At 49.9% G+C, this 14,211-nt stretch overlaps 1 protein-coding gene across 2 annotated transcripts in view; it reads left to right on the top strand.

Moving 5' to 3' along the window:
- The window catches only part of gabrb3 (gamma-aminobutyric acid type A receptor subunit beta3), a 36,299-nt gene that overhangs the window by 3,589 nt on the left and 18,499 nt on the right, over positions 1–14,211 (top strand). For both annotated transcript variants that reach the window (XM_048999278.1, XM_048999281.1), the window contains exons 4-5: positions 10,402–10,622; positions 13,575–13,657. In XM_048999278.1, coding sequence (XP_048855235.1) covers positions 10,402–10,622; positions 13,575–13,657 — 304 coding nt within the window. The remainder of the gene's footprint in view (positions 1–10,401; positions 10,623–13,574; positions 13,658–14,211) is intronic.

Here is a 14,211-nt window from a genome sequence, read left to right as displayed (position 1 = left end):
TGCGCCCTGATCTCTGAGGTCTCTGTTCCTTACTCATCACACCAAAGCTTCATGGGAAATTGAGTTTTTGGCATCAGAGGTGGCACAATGTTTAGCTAATGAACAGGGTGTAGTACTTCCTGTGCAGACTAACAGAAATCTCTGCCCAAGATGCCCCCCTCTCTTTACACAGATCTAGAGGGTCAAAATGTTTTAGAAGATAAAGGATCGTTTCTCCATCGCAATGTGAGATGTCCTTCAGTAATGCACGACATCACCAGCTGCATGAAGCTAAGTTCTTGGTGGGCTTCACCTTTAAGCACAGTGTAATGTGACTCTATGCATATACCTGCGTTAGTTCCGGCAGTAAGACACGTAAGAGGTTCAGCACAAAAAACTTAAAGCTGACATGTGAAATACAGAAAGTTTGTTCCTACTTCTCTCCAGTTAATGCTGCTTGTGCCCATTTTCCCTCAAATTTAACCCATAACTGTTTTGTTGAAGCGATTTCTGGGAATCAGTCCACTCACCTGGTGTTTCAGACAATAATTAGAAGCAAAATATCCTCCCTGTAAGACCCCGCACCTCTGGAACTGCATATCAACACCCCTGCAACAGACACACTTTCATATATTTCATGTATTTCATAAATAAGCCACACAATTTCAATTGTTATTATTTCAGTACTAGATGCACCAAAATGAAAGAAAAGAAAACCAAGAGAGATTTCAGAAGGGACCTGAAAGGGAAAATGAAATGTTAAATTCAGAATCAGTAACTGTAGGTTTTTGGCAGGAGTCAAGAAATAGGAGTTGAGAAGAGTCACAAAACGGCCTTTTTATTGCTCGCCGTATCTGTGCCGTTCAAAAAGTAAGCAGGTGTGTGGATTAATATTTACAGTCCTGAGTGCTGTAAGTGTTCATCTCAACAGGTTCTGCTTTGTGCCCTGAATGATTCACACCGCAGTCCTGTTCGACCTGCTGTTCGGTGTCATTTGTGACCGCTATCTGATTCGTGTTAACTGTAATTTATTCCTGTTTGAATAAGTCGCTGTCATGGTTACGCCGCGGAGCTGGGCGTCAGTGCGAAACGGCCGCGCGGGGCTAATCAAAGACGCAAGCGCTGGCTTTGTTAGTTAGCCTGGGCGACTCACCCACTGATGGGGAGAGCTGAACAGAGCGAAGTGCACACTGGATTGGTATTTCTCCCATCAGGGAGACCCCACAGTTTGATCCTCAGCATCAGAGCTTGTCGCTGGGCCAGATTAATGCAGGAATCCATATACATGTGCTCTCCTGTTAAAACATGCATAGACAATTACCTACAAATAGCTCTACAGTCATGGTACAAAGCTCTGTGTCTTCATGTAAATGTCCTGCCAGAATGGTTCTCTGTCTCCTCAGATTTCTGTTCCTGGCTTTTGAGGTCCTCTGTTAGGCGTCGTGCCCCGACGGTCCCGTGCCACACAGTCTTATGGGATGGAACCGTGTCCTGAGCTGAAGCTACGTTGCGGCACATGAGCCCAAGGCGTCGTTATTTTTTGCTCCGTAGCCATTGGGAGTCGCGGCTGCTTGTAGCCGCCAGCAACCCGTAGGCGCGTCCCGAGGGGCGCCAGTGAAAGGGTGACATGACAGCGATCCCGGCAGCGCTGACGGGATTCAGGAGCCGGTTATTCGGCCTTGCCGTTGTAATAGTGCGAGGATGTGAGGCTGCACTTGGAGGAGAGTTCTCAGCCAAAGCGTGGAGGAACGCTGTTCCTCAGAAACCACCATGATACTAAGTGGAAACCATTTTAGCAGAAACATGGGCCAGGGTGCCCTGCCCCCTCCTCACAGTCCTCTGCCATGTTTTATTCTGTTAAAAATACACAGTAAATCAGGTCAGGCACACAGGAGTCAAGGGGCAGAGATACATCCCCTTTGTGCTGACCTGCGCTGAATGTTTTTACGAGCTGACGTCATGTGGCAGCTGGACAGCTCTTTGCCGCCCTTAACCTCCGTGTGATCCTCTGCGCTCTGTAACACGGCAGCAGGCCTGCAGCCAGCGTTTAACACCTTCGGCAATGTCTGTTCCTGTCTCCGTCTGGGTTTTTCATGGGGAATCCAGGGTGAAATACTTCATCGCCCCTTTGAGGTTTTACAGGCGTCAACATACTTGGTTTCCAGCGCCTCGCTGGCGTGTGACCTGCGTGTTGATTGGCTGCTCGTAGTGTTGTGGGTGTGTTAGAGGAAGCCCCAGAGAAGCTGCTTTACCGAATAACTGTCCAGCTGAATGTGAGAGAAGGGGGTAGCTGCAGGACTATGGGATTGTGGCTGGTGGCGTCTTAACTCCGTGGCGGGCTGGTCTGAATATGAGAGCAGGGAGGGTGGGTACGGGAGGGTGGGTACAGGAGGGTGGGTACAGGAGGGTGGGTACAGGCATCTCTAAAAACAAACAAAGGGCATGAAAACCTCACCCAAGGAAAGACAGATGCGTAAGGAAAAAGGGCTGTTTGAGCTGTAACATGCAAATGTCCAGGTTGCTTGTTGGGGGGCCTGTTTTAAAGGTGGTCCCGGAAGTGGGGGGGCGACCATCCAATCTCAGACGCGTGCTGCGCCCAGCTCACGCCCACCTGGGCGCCAATGGAAGTAGCACAGGACCGTCAGCCTTGAGGTGAGCCGATACCATGGCAGGAAACGTAGATTATACCAGAGTTATAACAGGTACCTCACACTCCATACAAGGGACTGAGAAAATGCAGAGGATCCTGGGAAATACGCTGGATTTTAAGGTGGCATTTTAAGGAGGCTCCTCTACACCACCCCATTGACTCATGCCTGCTTTTTGGGAGAGCGAGGAAAGACGCTCCTGTCCGTCACACGGCCATCCCATCGGCGACCGTGCCCATGCGACAGCTCTGCATCCCGGTTAGAAAGCAAGACACGTGTCTGCCAGTGTGATATCAAAATCTGTCACATCATACTCTGGCGGGGTAATCTGTGTGTCATTTTACCCTGTAATAAATTGGATCATGGGAGTGGAAAATGAGTTTATAAAATATGTAAATGTGATGGAGCTTGGCTGTGTTGCGGGAGGCAGGGTCTCTGTACGTGACAATACTGGAAACACTAATATCATTTATCTGTTAGTCATCTGCAGTGTTAACGTGAATGATCCACCCTGCTGGCAATTGATCTGTGTCTTAAATGGCACTTACAGTACTCCTAATGTACTTCCTGGTCCTAATTTGGGAGTTGCAGCACAAAGTTTACGTACCATCCCGTGAGAGAATGGGGAAAGTGTCTCCTTGAAAAAACACTCTTCGGAGCCGAGATCGTCTCTCTGGAAAACGCCGCCATTAGATCTGCTATAATGAGCTCTCTGTGGAATGAAGGGGGCTGCCCCGCCGTTGGTACGGCTGCTGATTCTGCCCTGTGCGTTATCCATGCTGGTGAAAGCGGCCTGCTGACTGAAGGCCTGCCCCCTTGGAGTCAGGATGTTGTTCTTCATTTTTCCTGCTGGGAATGTTGGTCGGGCTCAGTCTGCACATCCTGCATTATTCATCCTGGCGATCGGGGAAGACTGTCCTGCGCTACGTTGAGATTGGGGGGCAGGGGTGTCATTAGCAGATGCTAGAAGCACGGCTAACGCAGCAGCTCAGTGTGGGGTGTAGAACCTCAAATGAAAACTGACCGCAGCCTGCCCACCTTAGGCATTATGATTTCAGGAAGGTGGATGTGGGACAGCCGGGAGGGAGGGGGGCTGGCTGGGCTTGGCAGTCCCCCTAACCTCCCGAGACAAACTTCATCAGGGAAATACTGGAATATCGTTGCTTTTTAAAATACTGTACTGTCAAAATGTCATATACTGTGGTATAATATCTCAAAGGTATGATTGTATTAAAGATTAGATACCTCCCAAGCCTATTGCTGGCTGTTGGGGCGGGGGGCTGAGGTGCTGGCAGTAAAATTTGCCGATTGCCGGGGGTGCTTGTGAGACTTCGCCTACCAGTGGGCTGTGGTTGTAGCAGTAAAAGTTCCTCCCAGCTAATTTTACTGCCGCTGAATAGTGGAGCGACAGATTTCCGGGACATTGAGCGTCTTTCGCGACTGTCAGGGAGCTGCTGTCAGTTTGTGGGAGAGTCCTGGAACTTCCGGGAGAGGTGGGAGAGTCTGCCATCTACCACACGCTGAACACACACTGACGGAGCAAATGAACTGCACACTTGGGGTCTCAGGATGAAGTTTTAGTTCATTTAGGAGGGTAAAACTGTTTAAGACAAACCTGAAGTCATTCTGGTAAAGAAAATGTAATTACTGTCAAATAAAATGAGGGGGGAAGCATTGTACTCCCTGAATCCCACGGAATGCAAGGTTAGAGTCATCGACTCTTAGAAGCCTTTGGACTCTCCGAGAATGTCCTGGAAAACTCCAGAAGCACTACAGTAATATTTGGAGGCTTGGGAGTCTGATATCGCCCCAACTTAAACTAAAGAAGTGCACCCCGCTGTGACTGCATAAGCGCTGGCTTGATGCTGGAAAGCAGGGTGTCTGGTGGTGAATCGCTGAGCTCCTCTGTGGAGTGGAGGGTGGAGCGGCGGAGAGCTGGCTGATGGATGGCCGATGGCTGGCGGAGGGCTGGCCGATGGCTGGCGGAGGGCTGGCTGATGGCTGGCCGATGGCTGGCGGAGGGCTGGCCGATGGCTGGCGGAGGGCTGGCTGATGGCTGGCCGATGGCTGGCGGAGGGCTGGCCGATGGCTGGCGGAGGGCTGGCGGAGGGCTGGTCGATGGCTGGCGGAGGGCTGGCCGAGGGCTGGCCAATGGCTGGCGGAGGGCTGGCTGATGGCTGGCAGAGGGCTGGCCGATGGCTGGTGGAGCAGTGACACTGATCAGCGGGCGAGCCGTGAGCCCCAAACCAGCTGCTGCGCGGGGGGCGTCCATCTCCGAACGTGTCGTCAAGGAGATGCTGCGTATTTAGATATGCCTCACCTTGTTGTGCTCGCTGTGTTATTTATAGCCTGATCGCTGTGTGGGCTCCCTGTAATTTTCCAATCGTGCTGCTTTACGCAGCCTTTGCCCTGGCATTTTAAAGAGGTGTGTAGGGAGATGTTTGGACAGATAGATGTGGCGGCGTGATCTCGCAGGCGTGTGGGGCACAGTGACCCCGCCCCCCATATTTAGGCTCAGAGGGAGCTTCACATATGGATCTTCACTTCTTCTTCTTTTTCTTCAGTGATAGCAAGAAGCCATTTATGTGTTGACAACGTCACACTCACTGCCCCCTAGAGGGAAGGAGGGTCAGCCCTCGCATTAAACTCACGGTACCTGGTAAATGTTCCAGGTCCCACAGGGTCCAAATTCAAGAGTAATACAGGGGGAAGATCTCAGCTTGTTTTGATACCCTGATGACATCTTGTAGATTTGAAAAAATAAGTAGATATTAGCAGATATTTTTGCACCACACCGACGCACATAACTTATCCTTGCCTTTAGTGTTTTTCTACTTTCTGAACTCATCATGAATACAGTGAAGTCGGATTCGTCACTCAAGTGTTCGGGGAGTTTCCATCACACATTCTCATTCAGTTGTTGATGCAAAAGAAAATATCTGTAATGTTTTCCATTTGCTTCTGTCGTCTGTTAACAAGCAATGTTGGTCCTCACCCTCGAATGGGGGGGGCGGTGGGGGGTTATAGCTGTAAAACTGAAGGTGCACAAAAGCCACATGTTCATCCAAGCCTCTCCATGGAGGCTGCCCCCCCCCCGTGGGGATCTTTGTTTGTCCCACATGCCGCCGAGGTTCTTACATCACATCAAATCACTCGACACGTGGTGGAGATGAGTTGTGCATAGTTCACAGCAGTGGCGATGAAATACTGCAGGTAGGAAGTATACAGCAATGGTAAATGTACATAAGAGTAGTAATAAAAAGTGTGAAAATGTGAACTTAATGCATTGAACAAAAATGACTGCCACTGGATGCAGTGGCAGTGCTGCACACGCTGCAAGTGCAGCACAGCCATATGTGCATAGGTGTGGTGGGTACGGATGACAGGGAATGGGCTTATTGATCCACTGAGTTCTGCATTCTGATGGTCTGTCCCAGAGCTTGCTGCCTTGGGCCCTAATACCACAGCACCATGTGCCTGATGGTGGCAGTGTGACCAGCCTGATGGCAGTGTGACCAGCTTGGTGGCAGTGTGACCAACCTGATGGCAGTGTGACCAGCCTGATGGCAGTGTGACCAGCTTGCTGGCAGTGTGACCAGCCTGATGGCAGTGTGACCAGCCTGATGGCAGTGTGACCAGCTTGGTGGCAGTGTGACGAGCCTGCTGGCAGTATGACCAGCTTGGTTGCAGTATGACCAGCCTGCTGGCAGTGTGACCAGCCTGCTGGCAGTGTGACCAGCTTGGTGGCAGTATGACCAGCCTGCTGGCAGTGTGACCAGCCTGGTGGCAGTGTGACCAGCCTGTGGTGAGGCTTACTGGCATCTTTGATGATTTGGGAGGGGTCCTCCCAATGCTTTGCTGGCCTTGGGGGGGGGTGATGTTCACTTCCCTGACGAAACCATTTTCACATCACTCAGCTCCTTGTCTCCCCCCACGCTGCCCCCCCCCCGAATGCTGGGAGTTCTCAGTGCTGCGCTTCCAGCCCAGCGAACTGACAGCTGACGAATCACCAACCATCCTCAGCTTTGTCACTACGAGTGACAGTTTCTCTGAGTATAAGTCCAGCGGTTCGGGCCTGGGGTCAGATGGACCGGCACCTTGGCCAGATAACGCGTGGCTTGGGTGTCACCAGACACTGAGAGCACTTAACCTTTCAGCCAGGTTCACCGGCGGGGGGGCGGGGGGGGGGGGGGGGGGGGGGGGGCAGGGTGTGAACGGGCTCACATAAGCATTAAGATTTTATTTAAACCTTTAGTAATTAACCACACAGGACCACAGCAGCTTTAATAAGATCGGCTCATATGGTCCGACGAGCGACGTCGGGGTTTACGAATGAGGGCGGCACGCCCAGCACCTCGACTCCTTCCGGAACTCTCTTCACCTCAGTCTCCAACCCAAGAGACAAGACACTAAACCTCAAGTGCCCCTACCCACCCACCCCCCCAAATTGGAAGCTCACCAGACGGACATTCTGCTTCGCGGTAGTCCCACACCCCCGGCAGACGGCTTGGCGTGAGTGTGACGCAAATGGCGCAGTGTTGGCAGAAGGCGATGTGCCCGTGTGAGAGGACACTAACTTTCCAAGTAGTAGGGAGACAAATCCCCCTTAGTTCGGGGGGATAGTGTGGTTTGGTGTGTTAATCAATACTCAGAACGTGTGGAGGGGCCATAGTGGAAGGGGCTGTGGGGCCTGATCAGACGACCCCCCTTTCCTCCCCCGACAGGGGGCTCAGCTTCCAGGCCTCCTCTAGTACAGCGAGATCGACACGGTGCTTTTGTTCCCTGGGAGAACCTCCGAGTCAGCGCCTCTGGGCCTGTCAGCGCTTCGCACATCACACAAACAGCTGACCTAAATCCACCGCCTGGCTGGGGATTCCCTGACACCGCGGCGGCCCGTCGGCCGTACAATGCGCATCATACACTGCTTCCCTAGGGGGTGCTGTCCTGGGGGGGGGGGGGGGCATATTCCGTTTGTAAGTGCTGCAGCACCTGGTCTCAGAATTTACATGTGAAGGTGTCACTGCATCCTCTGCTTGGGTTGGGGGGGGGGGGGGGGGGGGTCCGGTTGGGGTGTGTATACGGCCGTGGGGGTTTTATTCGGAGATGAGGCCAGGAGTGGTGTGTGTGTTTGTTTTGGGCGAGAGGGGGGGGCAGTGATTTTACAAACAGGAGCTGAATATGAAAATATTTATTGTTGGACCACAGAGCCCCCCAGGAGGGCACCAGCAGGAAACACCCATCGTTTCATTACCTAATATCTCCATGTGATATGACCCCCCCCCCCCTTACAGGTTAACCATAATGCATCTTGACTTCCACTCCTCATCCCCAGCACATACAGTAATATCGGCCCCCCTGTACAGAAGTGTGAGGTCATCAGTGTGACCGAATCTGTGCTACTTCCTGTTTCAGCCGCTTATTGTAGTTAAATTAGTTTGTTTTTTTAAAAAGCCCTACAGAGGGGAAACACAACCCCCCCTAACTCCCCTCCCCCCCAGTGGCAGCCACAAAATGCAAAGGTAAATTTCAGCACTGTTACGAAGGTCCGCAGTGTGCTGCTTTTCCAATTGACCTTTTTACATTTTTTACATTTACACATGGCGCCCTTTAATAACAGCGTCTGCCCTATTGCTGTGCACATTCGCTATTTAAACGAATTTGGGTCATTCGTTATATTAAAATGAATTAGTCTTTTTTTTGACATTTCAAAAACATCGTTACGTTAAAAGGTCAAGTGATAAGAGGACAGGAGTGAACATTGCTGGCATGGTGAGGTTTTAATTATCTAGTTAAGAAACCTTTTAAATGAGGTTCATTTATCAGCCCCCCCCCGCCCCCTTCTGAGATGTCACATGGGTCGACATCTGTCACTCCCCCTGTAAACCCCACCCACGTTTGCGTCTTTGAAATGCCTCTGTTGGGTGCTACATGGAAACAGCCGACATGGCTTAAAGGGGCAGCTCACCCACCCAAACAGAAAACGTTATGTTTTAGACGAGCTTTATTGCCATCTACTCTTCTATGTCGTTCTGCTGGGGGGGTGGGGGGTTGTCTAGCTTTGGCGATATCAGCCGTAGAAATGTCCAGCTTCTCTCAAATATAATGGGAGCGAATTTCATTCTTTCTGTGCTGCTTAAAGCGTCAAAAAAATCATGAGAAAAATTCTTCACGTCTTATCGCATCGCTGAAGATACGGGCACAAGCCCCCTGACGTCACTGCGATTTCCGAAACTAGGCGACTCCCAGCAGAACGGCCTCGATGAGCAGGTAGCACAACAAATGTCCCATTGAAGCAGTTATTTTTTTCAGTTTTGGGGTGAATTACCCCATTAAAGATATACCCCCCCATCTCTGAACCACCATATAGCCAGTGCTTGCCGAGCGGGGGAAGGGTCGGTGGTATAGATCCCACTTGCAGTGGGTTTGTTCCGGGTCCACGATGCGTAAGATGCACACAGCCCAGTTGGAATCTGTAATCTGATCCTACAGCCCCTTGATAGCACATATGCTAATGATGGGAGATGCTGATGGGGCTGTTTGCCTGATAAAGACATTTATCGGGGAAAATGAAGGGAAGGCATGTAAGAGAGAAATAGTTTCTTTTGGGTCAAAGCCAGAACTCTAGAGCAGAGCCCTCTTCTTTACCAAAATGACCCACCCTCCCCCCCCATGCACTCAGACGGGGCTGCGATCTGTGCCGACACATGTTGGTAAATTAGGCTTTAATTGGCCTCGTCGCGTTAACAGATTGTAGCAGCCGTCCGCGGGGAAGGCATGCCGAGACTCCTCGTCACCCCGGGCAGGGCGCCAAAAGCGGAAAGCGGCGTTTTTAGAAGTCACATGGCAGCAGCCGCCCTCATCACCGGAGCGCATCAAAGCCGCCCCCCCCCCCCCCCCAATCCACATCCACTCATTTGTGCTGATTACATTACATCACAGGAGGTATCGCGCGTTAAAAGCCATGATATTTCCGACGCGTTTACGACAGTGGTATTTTTGGAACCCCCCTCCCGGTTGGGATTGATATCCGCCGCTATCTGGGGTGCGAACCATCTGAAGAGTGATGTCATGGTTCCGTAAATCCAGGGTGGGGCGTTTACCGGCAGAATGTAGTTCGGCACCTGTGACAGGAAACTGCCTCGACCCCTAATAAGAGCCAGTGGAGCCCGTGCGCTTCACGTTTCACCATGGTGACGTCCGGTTATAAATTGCACATTTGCACACGGTGCCTGATATAGTGACCTGTTTCAGGGGCTGAAGGTCAGAAAGTGAAGGAGCAGCCCCTTGTTGTCGGGGTTCCCATACGGCACGGAATACGTATACATGTCACCCCGGGCGAGCTAAACGAGATCAGGCACCTTGGTAGGAAAGCAAGAGGAAATTTCTGCACCAGATGAAGAGCAGTAAATCCACACTTCTGTCAGTCGTTAGCCCGAAGGCTGAGCTCCTGTGAAATATCAGAGCTGATTACATCCGTCCTACAAGCTGAGCTGGAAAACCAGCAGTAAACCACTGAAGGCTGTTGAATGACCATTCCTCTGTCTTTTATTCCTTTTTTATTGCTGTCTACAAGCTAAGCTGAGCAGTATAAATGTAGGCACACACCGCAGTGACACCAGTCACTCCCTGGTTTTATGCCTGTAAACCCTATCAGCATTACCAGATTCTGAGATAATGTGCGTCATTTAAGGTGAAGCCATCAGGACGTCCCAGTTGGGGCTTCCGGAAGTTTGCCCAGCCGTCCTAACGTGCGGCTTTTCCCATCTCCGTGCAGGACTACACGCTGACCATGTACTTCCAGCAGTATTGGAGGGACAAGCGGCTGGCCTATTCAGGCATCCCACTTAACCTGACGCTGGACAACCGTGTGGCGGATCAGCTCTGGGTCCCCGACACGTACTTCCTGAACGACAAGAAGTCCTTCGTTCACGGCGTGACGGTGAAGAACCGCATGATCCGGCTGCACCCAGACGGCACCGTGCTCTATGGTTTGAGGTAGGTCTCCTCTCCAGGCGTTTCGGCCCCAGGATCCAGATTCCCAGGATACTGGACCAGATATGGGGACTGAAGCCTGGGGTTTGAGGGAGAGCCACGGTGGGGGGGGGGGGGGGCAGTGTGACAGAGCTTTTTATCTCCCAAGACCTTCCCCTTCATGCCAAAGTTTTGGTGAAGCAGCTTTCATATATGTGCCACAAGTGACTGCATGCTACCCTGAACGGAATTTTCCTGGTCTGGGCTGGTGTCCCATAAACACACCTGCCTGTCCTGTGCTTATGGATTTGGCTTAGAGCTCCATCACCATAGCACAGAACCTGCCTGTCATCATGCAGCTCAAGCGATGCTGAGTCCAAACAGCTGCTTTAAAACACACTGGCTTTACTGTTAGGTCTGAAAATCTACACACCGAGCACTAGGCCCGGAACCTTCACGGATTAATGCACACACTTATATGCTAATTTAGCCTCGCTAATGAAGCTCTACGATGAAGCTCATTAGCCTTTCAGCTTCAGTGATGGATTCTGAAAGGTCTTGCTGATAGAATCCTGAGTGACTAATCAGAATATTACAATTAAATATTCATTAATTATGTAGCATAGCGGCAAAGTAGAAAAAAAGCAAGTAAAATATTTTTTATGTTAATAAGAGATGGACTTTTTTTTTTTGTCGTTTCTGTCAAAGTTGAATTATGGTTTTTACCCAATTGTAAAGCTGGAAGTGTTACTAGAACAGGTCAAGTTACAGAAAGTCTTTGTAAGAACATGAAAGAGCAGCCTGTGGGTGGACGGTCTGTGTCTTTAGGCATTAAAGCTCATGTTGACATCATAATACCGCCGAGGGGGGGGGCAAAAAAATCTCAGAATGGCCCGAAAAACTGATTTTGGGGCAAAAATTGTCCTCAAGATTTATTTAATATAATTTCATATAATTCCCATTTCCGTCTCTGTCGCACTCATCCCAACCGCACTGCTGATCACACTGTATGTATGTAACTATGCATCACTGTGGAACACTGTTCACTGTAGATATCTGGCAGAGGCTACATTTCACTTAGGGCTGTGCATCGTATCGAAGTTTTACGGTATATTGATATATTTTCAAAATGACGACACAATTCCATTTACACTGATATACCTTCTATTGTGTGTTACAATTAGGGTAAACAGTACGAGAGCTTTTAATCTGGGCTTATTTCACATTAAAAAGAGAAACTTTATGCATTGATTGCTATTTTTACAAAACGCCCCCATTTTTAAGACAGTTGGGGCAAAAGCTGTCCCCAGATATTTTGGAGATTCTTTTCACTGGCTGGGTTAAGCTATGACAGGCAGGAAATATAACCCAGTTCACAGTCCCGACATGGGTTTTCCTGCTAAGTGTGGAACGCTTCTCATATCACGTCTGCCCTATACATGTCATAATCAAAGCCCGAAGATCACTAAGGCATCCCATTGAATTTCCCAGCATCCTTTGCGGGTTTAAGAGCTATGAGACAATTAGCCTGTTACTACAGGAGTTAAAGTAATGGCTCATGGAGGGCTGTGCTATATATAACGGCACTTAGTGCATTTCAAATTGCATTTTGCCAGCTGCCCGGCATCACTGGCCAGCAAGGCACATGTTGGGTGTGTATCTGGCAGTGGGATTCCAGTGGGGGCTGTCACTGGCACTCAGATCTATACTGTCAGATCTATACCAGTCAGATCTATACCAGTTAGGTGTTGAACGTCCAAGGCAGGGGCTGTAGGATCCCTGTTGGGGGGGATATCCCAGAGAGTCCCCCCCCCACCCAGTGTGATCTGGGGAAGCCAAGCCAAGATGCCTAATGCCTACAGACACAGAAATCCAGGTGGAAGCAGCTTTGTGCCAATGGAACACCGTCCTATGGGAGGCGACTCGCCCCTGAAAGCGTGGAACGTGCTGCAGTACTTACCGGGCTCATCTGTGTGCCTAACCCTAAGCCTAACCCTAAGCCTAAGCCTAAGCCTAAGCCTAACCCTAAGCCTAAGTCTAACTCTAAGCCTAACCCTCCTGACAGCAGCATCCCATCCGCTGACCCTGCTTCACAAACGTAACTTTTATATTCTGTCATCTTTGTTTATGTACTCAGAGAGCAGTGGTTTCTGATTGAATTGGTTGGGATATTTCAGCTGTACCGAGCTGGGGTGTCGCAGGTAAATTCCGTGTTTTCCAGCCTCGCCCAAGGCCCGTGCAGATCACGGCGATAAAAACACCCTGGTCTGGTTATGCACTGAGGCTTTGACTCCTGGCAGCCAGTCTGTAGCGAGGAGGTCATTAAATCGCAGAAGAAGGTGGAGGTGTGAAACGTTAGGGGGGGGGGGGGTGATCTGACTGGAAACTGAGGGCCTCCCTCAGGTGAAGGAAGAGAATGGGCGCTGTTATGTAATCATTTTACGTTTAGTGGTCGCAGTTCTCCAGAGAGACATGCAAATGATGCTAATTACAAAGCTGCATCAGACTGAGAAGCAGACAAGGTGTTTCATTCCAAAGGAAGGGCCCAATTTTATCTGTAGGGACATTGTAATGATCACCGATTTGTTCCTTTCATTAATATTATTAGGGTTTTACACACCAGCAGTGCTGGATCCCTGTTGCAGTTATAACAACAACAACATCCATCCATCCATCCATCCATCCATTCAACCACTCATCTAGCACAAAGCTGCCTACCTCTGGATGCCCTGGATGGGATGCCAGTGCGTCACAGGGCACACAATCTCAAACTGATGAACCAGTAGCTTCATGTCTTCAGACTGCAGGAGCATCCAGTCAGTTTTGCACATTTTTAATTGCAAGCTAATCAATTGTAATAATTTGGCACGTAGCAGCATGTCTTCCGATTTCATCGAGGTCCTCATGGCCATTGGTGCAGCTCCACGGCCTGCGTGTTCCGCACTGCTGACCAGGTGGCTGTCTCTCTCCCATAAGGATCACCACCACGGCCGCTTGCATGATGGACCTGAGACGGTACCCCCTGGATGAACAGAACTGCACACTGGAAATCGAGAGCTGTGAGTAAAGCGACCCCAGGGGAGCTTCGCCAGCCCCCCCCGACGTGGACCCTGAGCTCTGCGGCGTTAGCGCCACACTGCGGCCGTTGGTGCAGGAGACATGCGGAGACACATCATGCTTTATTCAGACATGGAAGAGTGAAATAGTGCTACCGCTTATTATAATAATAATAACAATAATAATAATAATAATGCAGAATAGCACAACTCATCTCGTTCTGAGAAAAAACAAAACTCAACCGAAAACACCCTCAGATGTAAACTAAAGCCCAGGAATTTATGTTTTCAGTGCTGAGTTATTTTTCGCTAGTGAGAATCAAACATTGGCAATATCTATTTAATAAGCTTGTCAGCCATCATATTTCACAAACAACGCATGGAATTTTCCAAACCCCCTCGTTAACAAAATTTGGCCTGACTCGTCGTAATCTAATTCATTACTGATGATTTGAAATGTGGTGATTACCTCTACCTTCAAAAACATGTATTACACTGATACAGCATTACATCTAATTAAATTCATCCGTGAAATTATTCGCTGAACCCACCAGCTG

Source organism: Brienomyrus brachyistius, unplaced genomic scaffold (genome assembly GCF_023856365.1).
Source record: "Brienomyrus brachyistius isolate T26 unplaced genomic scaffold, BBRACH_0.4 scaffold44, whole genome shotgun sequence".
NCBI lineage: Eukaryota > Metazoa > Chordata > Actinopteri > Osteoglossiformes > Mormyridae > Brienomyrus > Brienomyrus brachyistius.
This window is presented reverse-complemented; position numbering and strand designations above follow the sequence as displayed.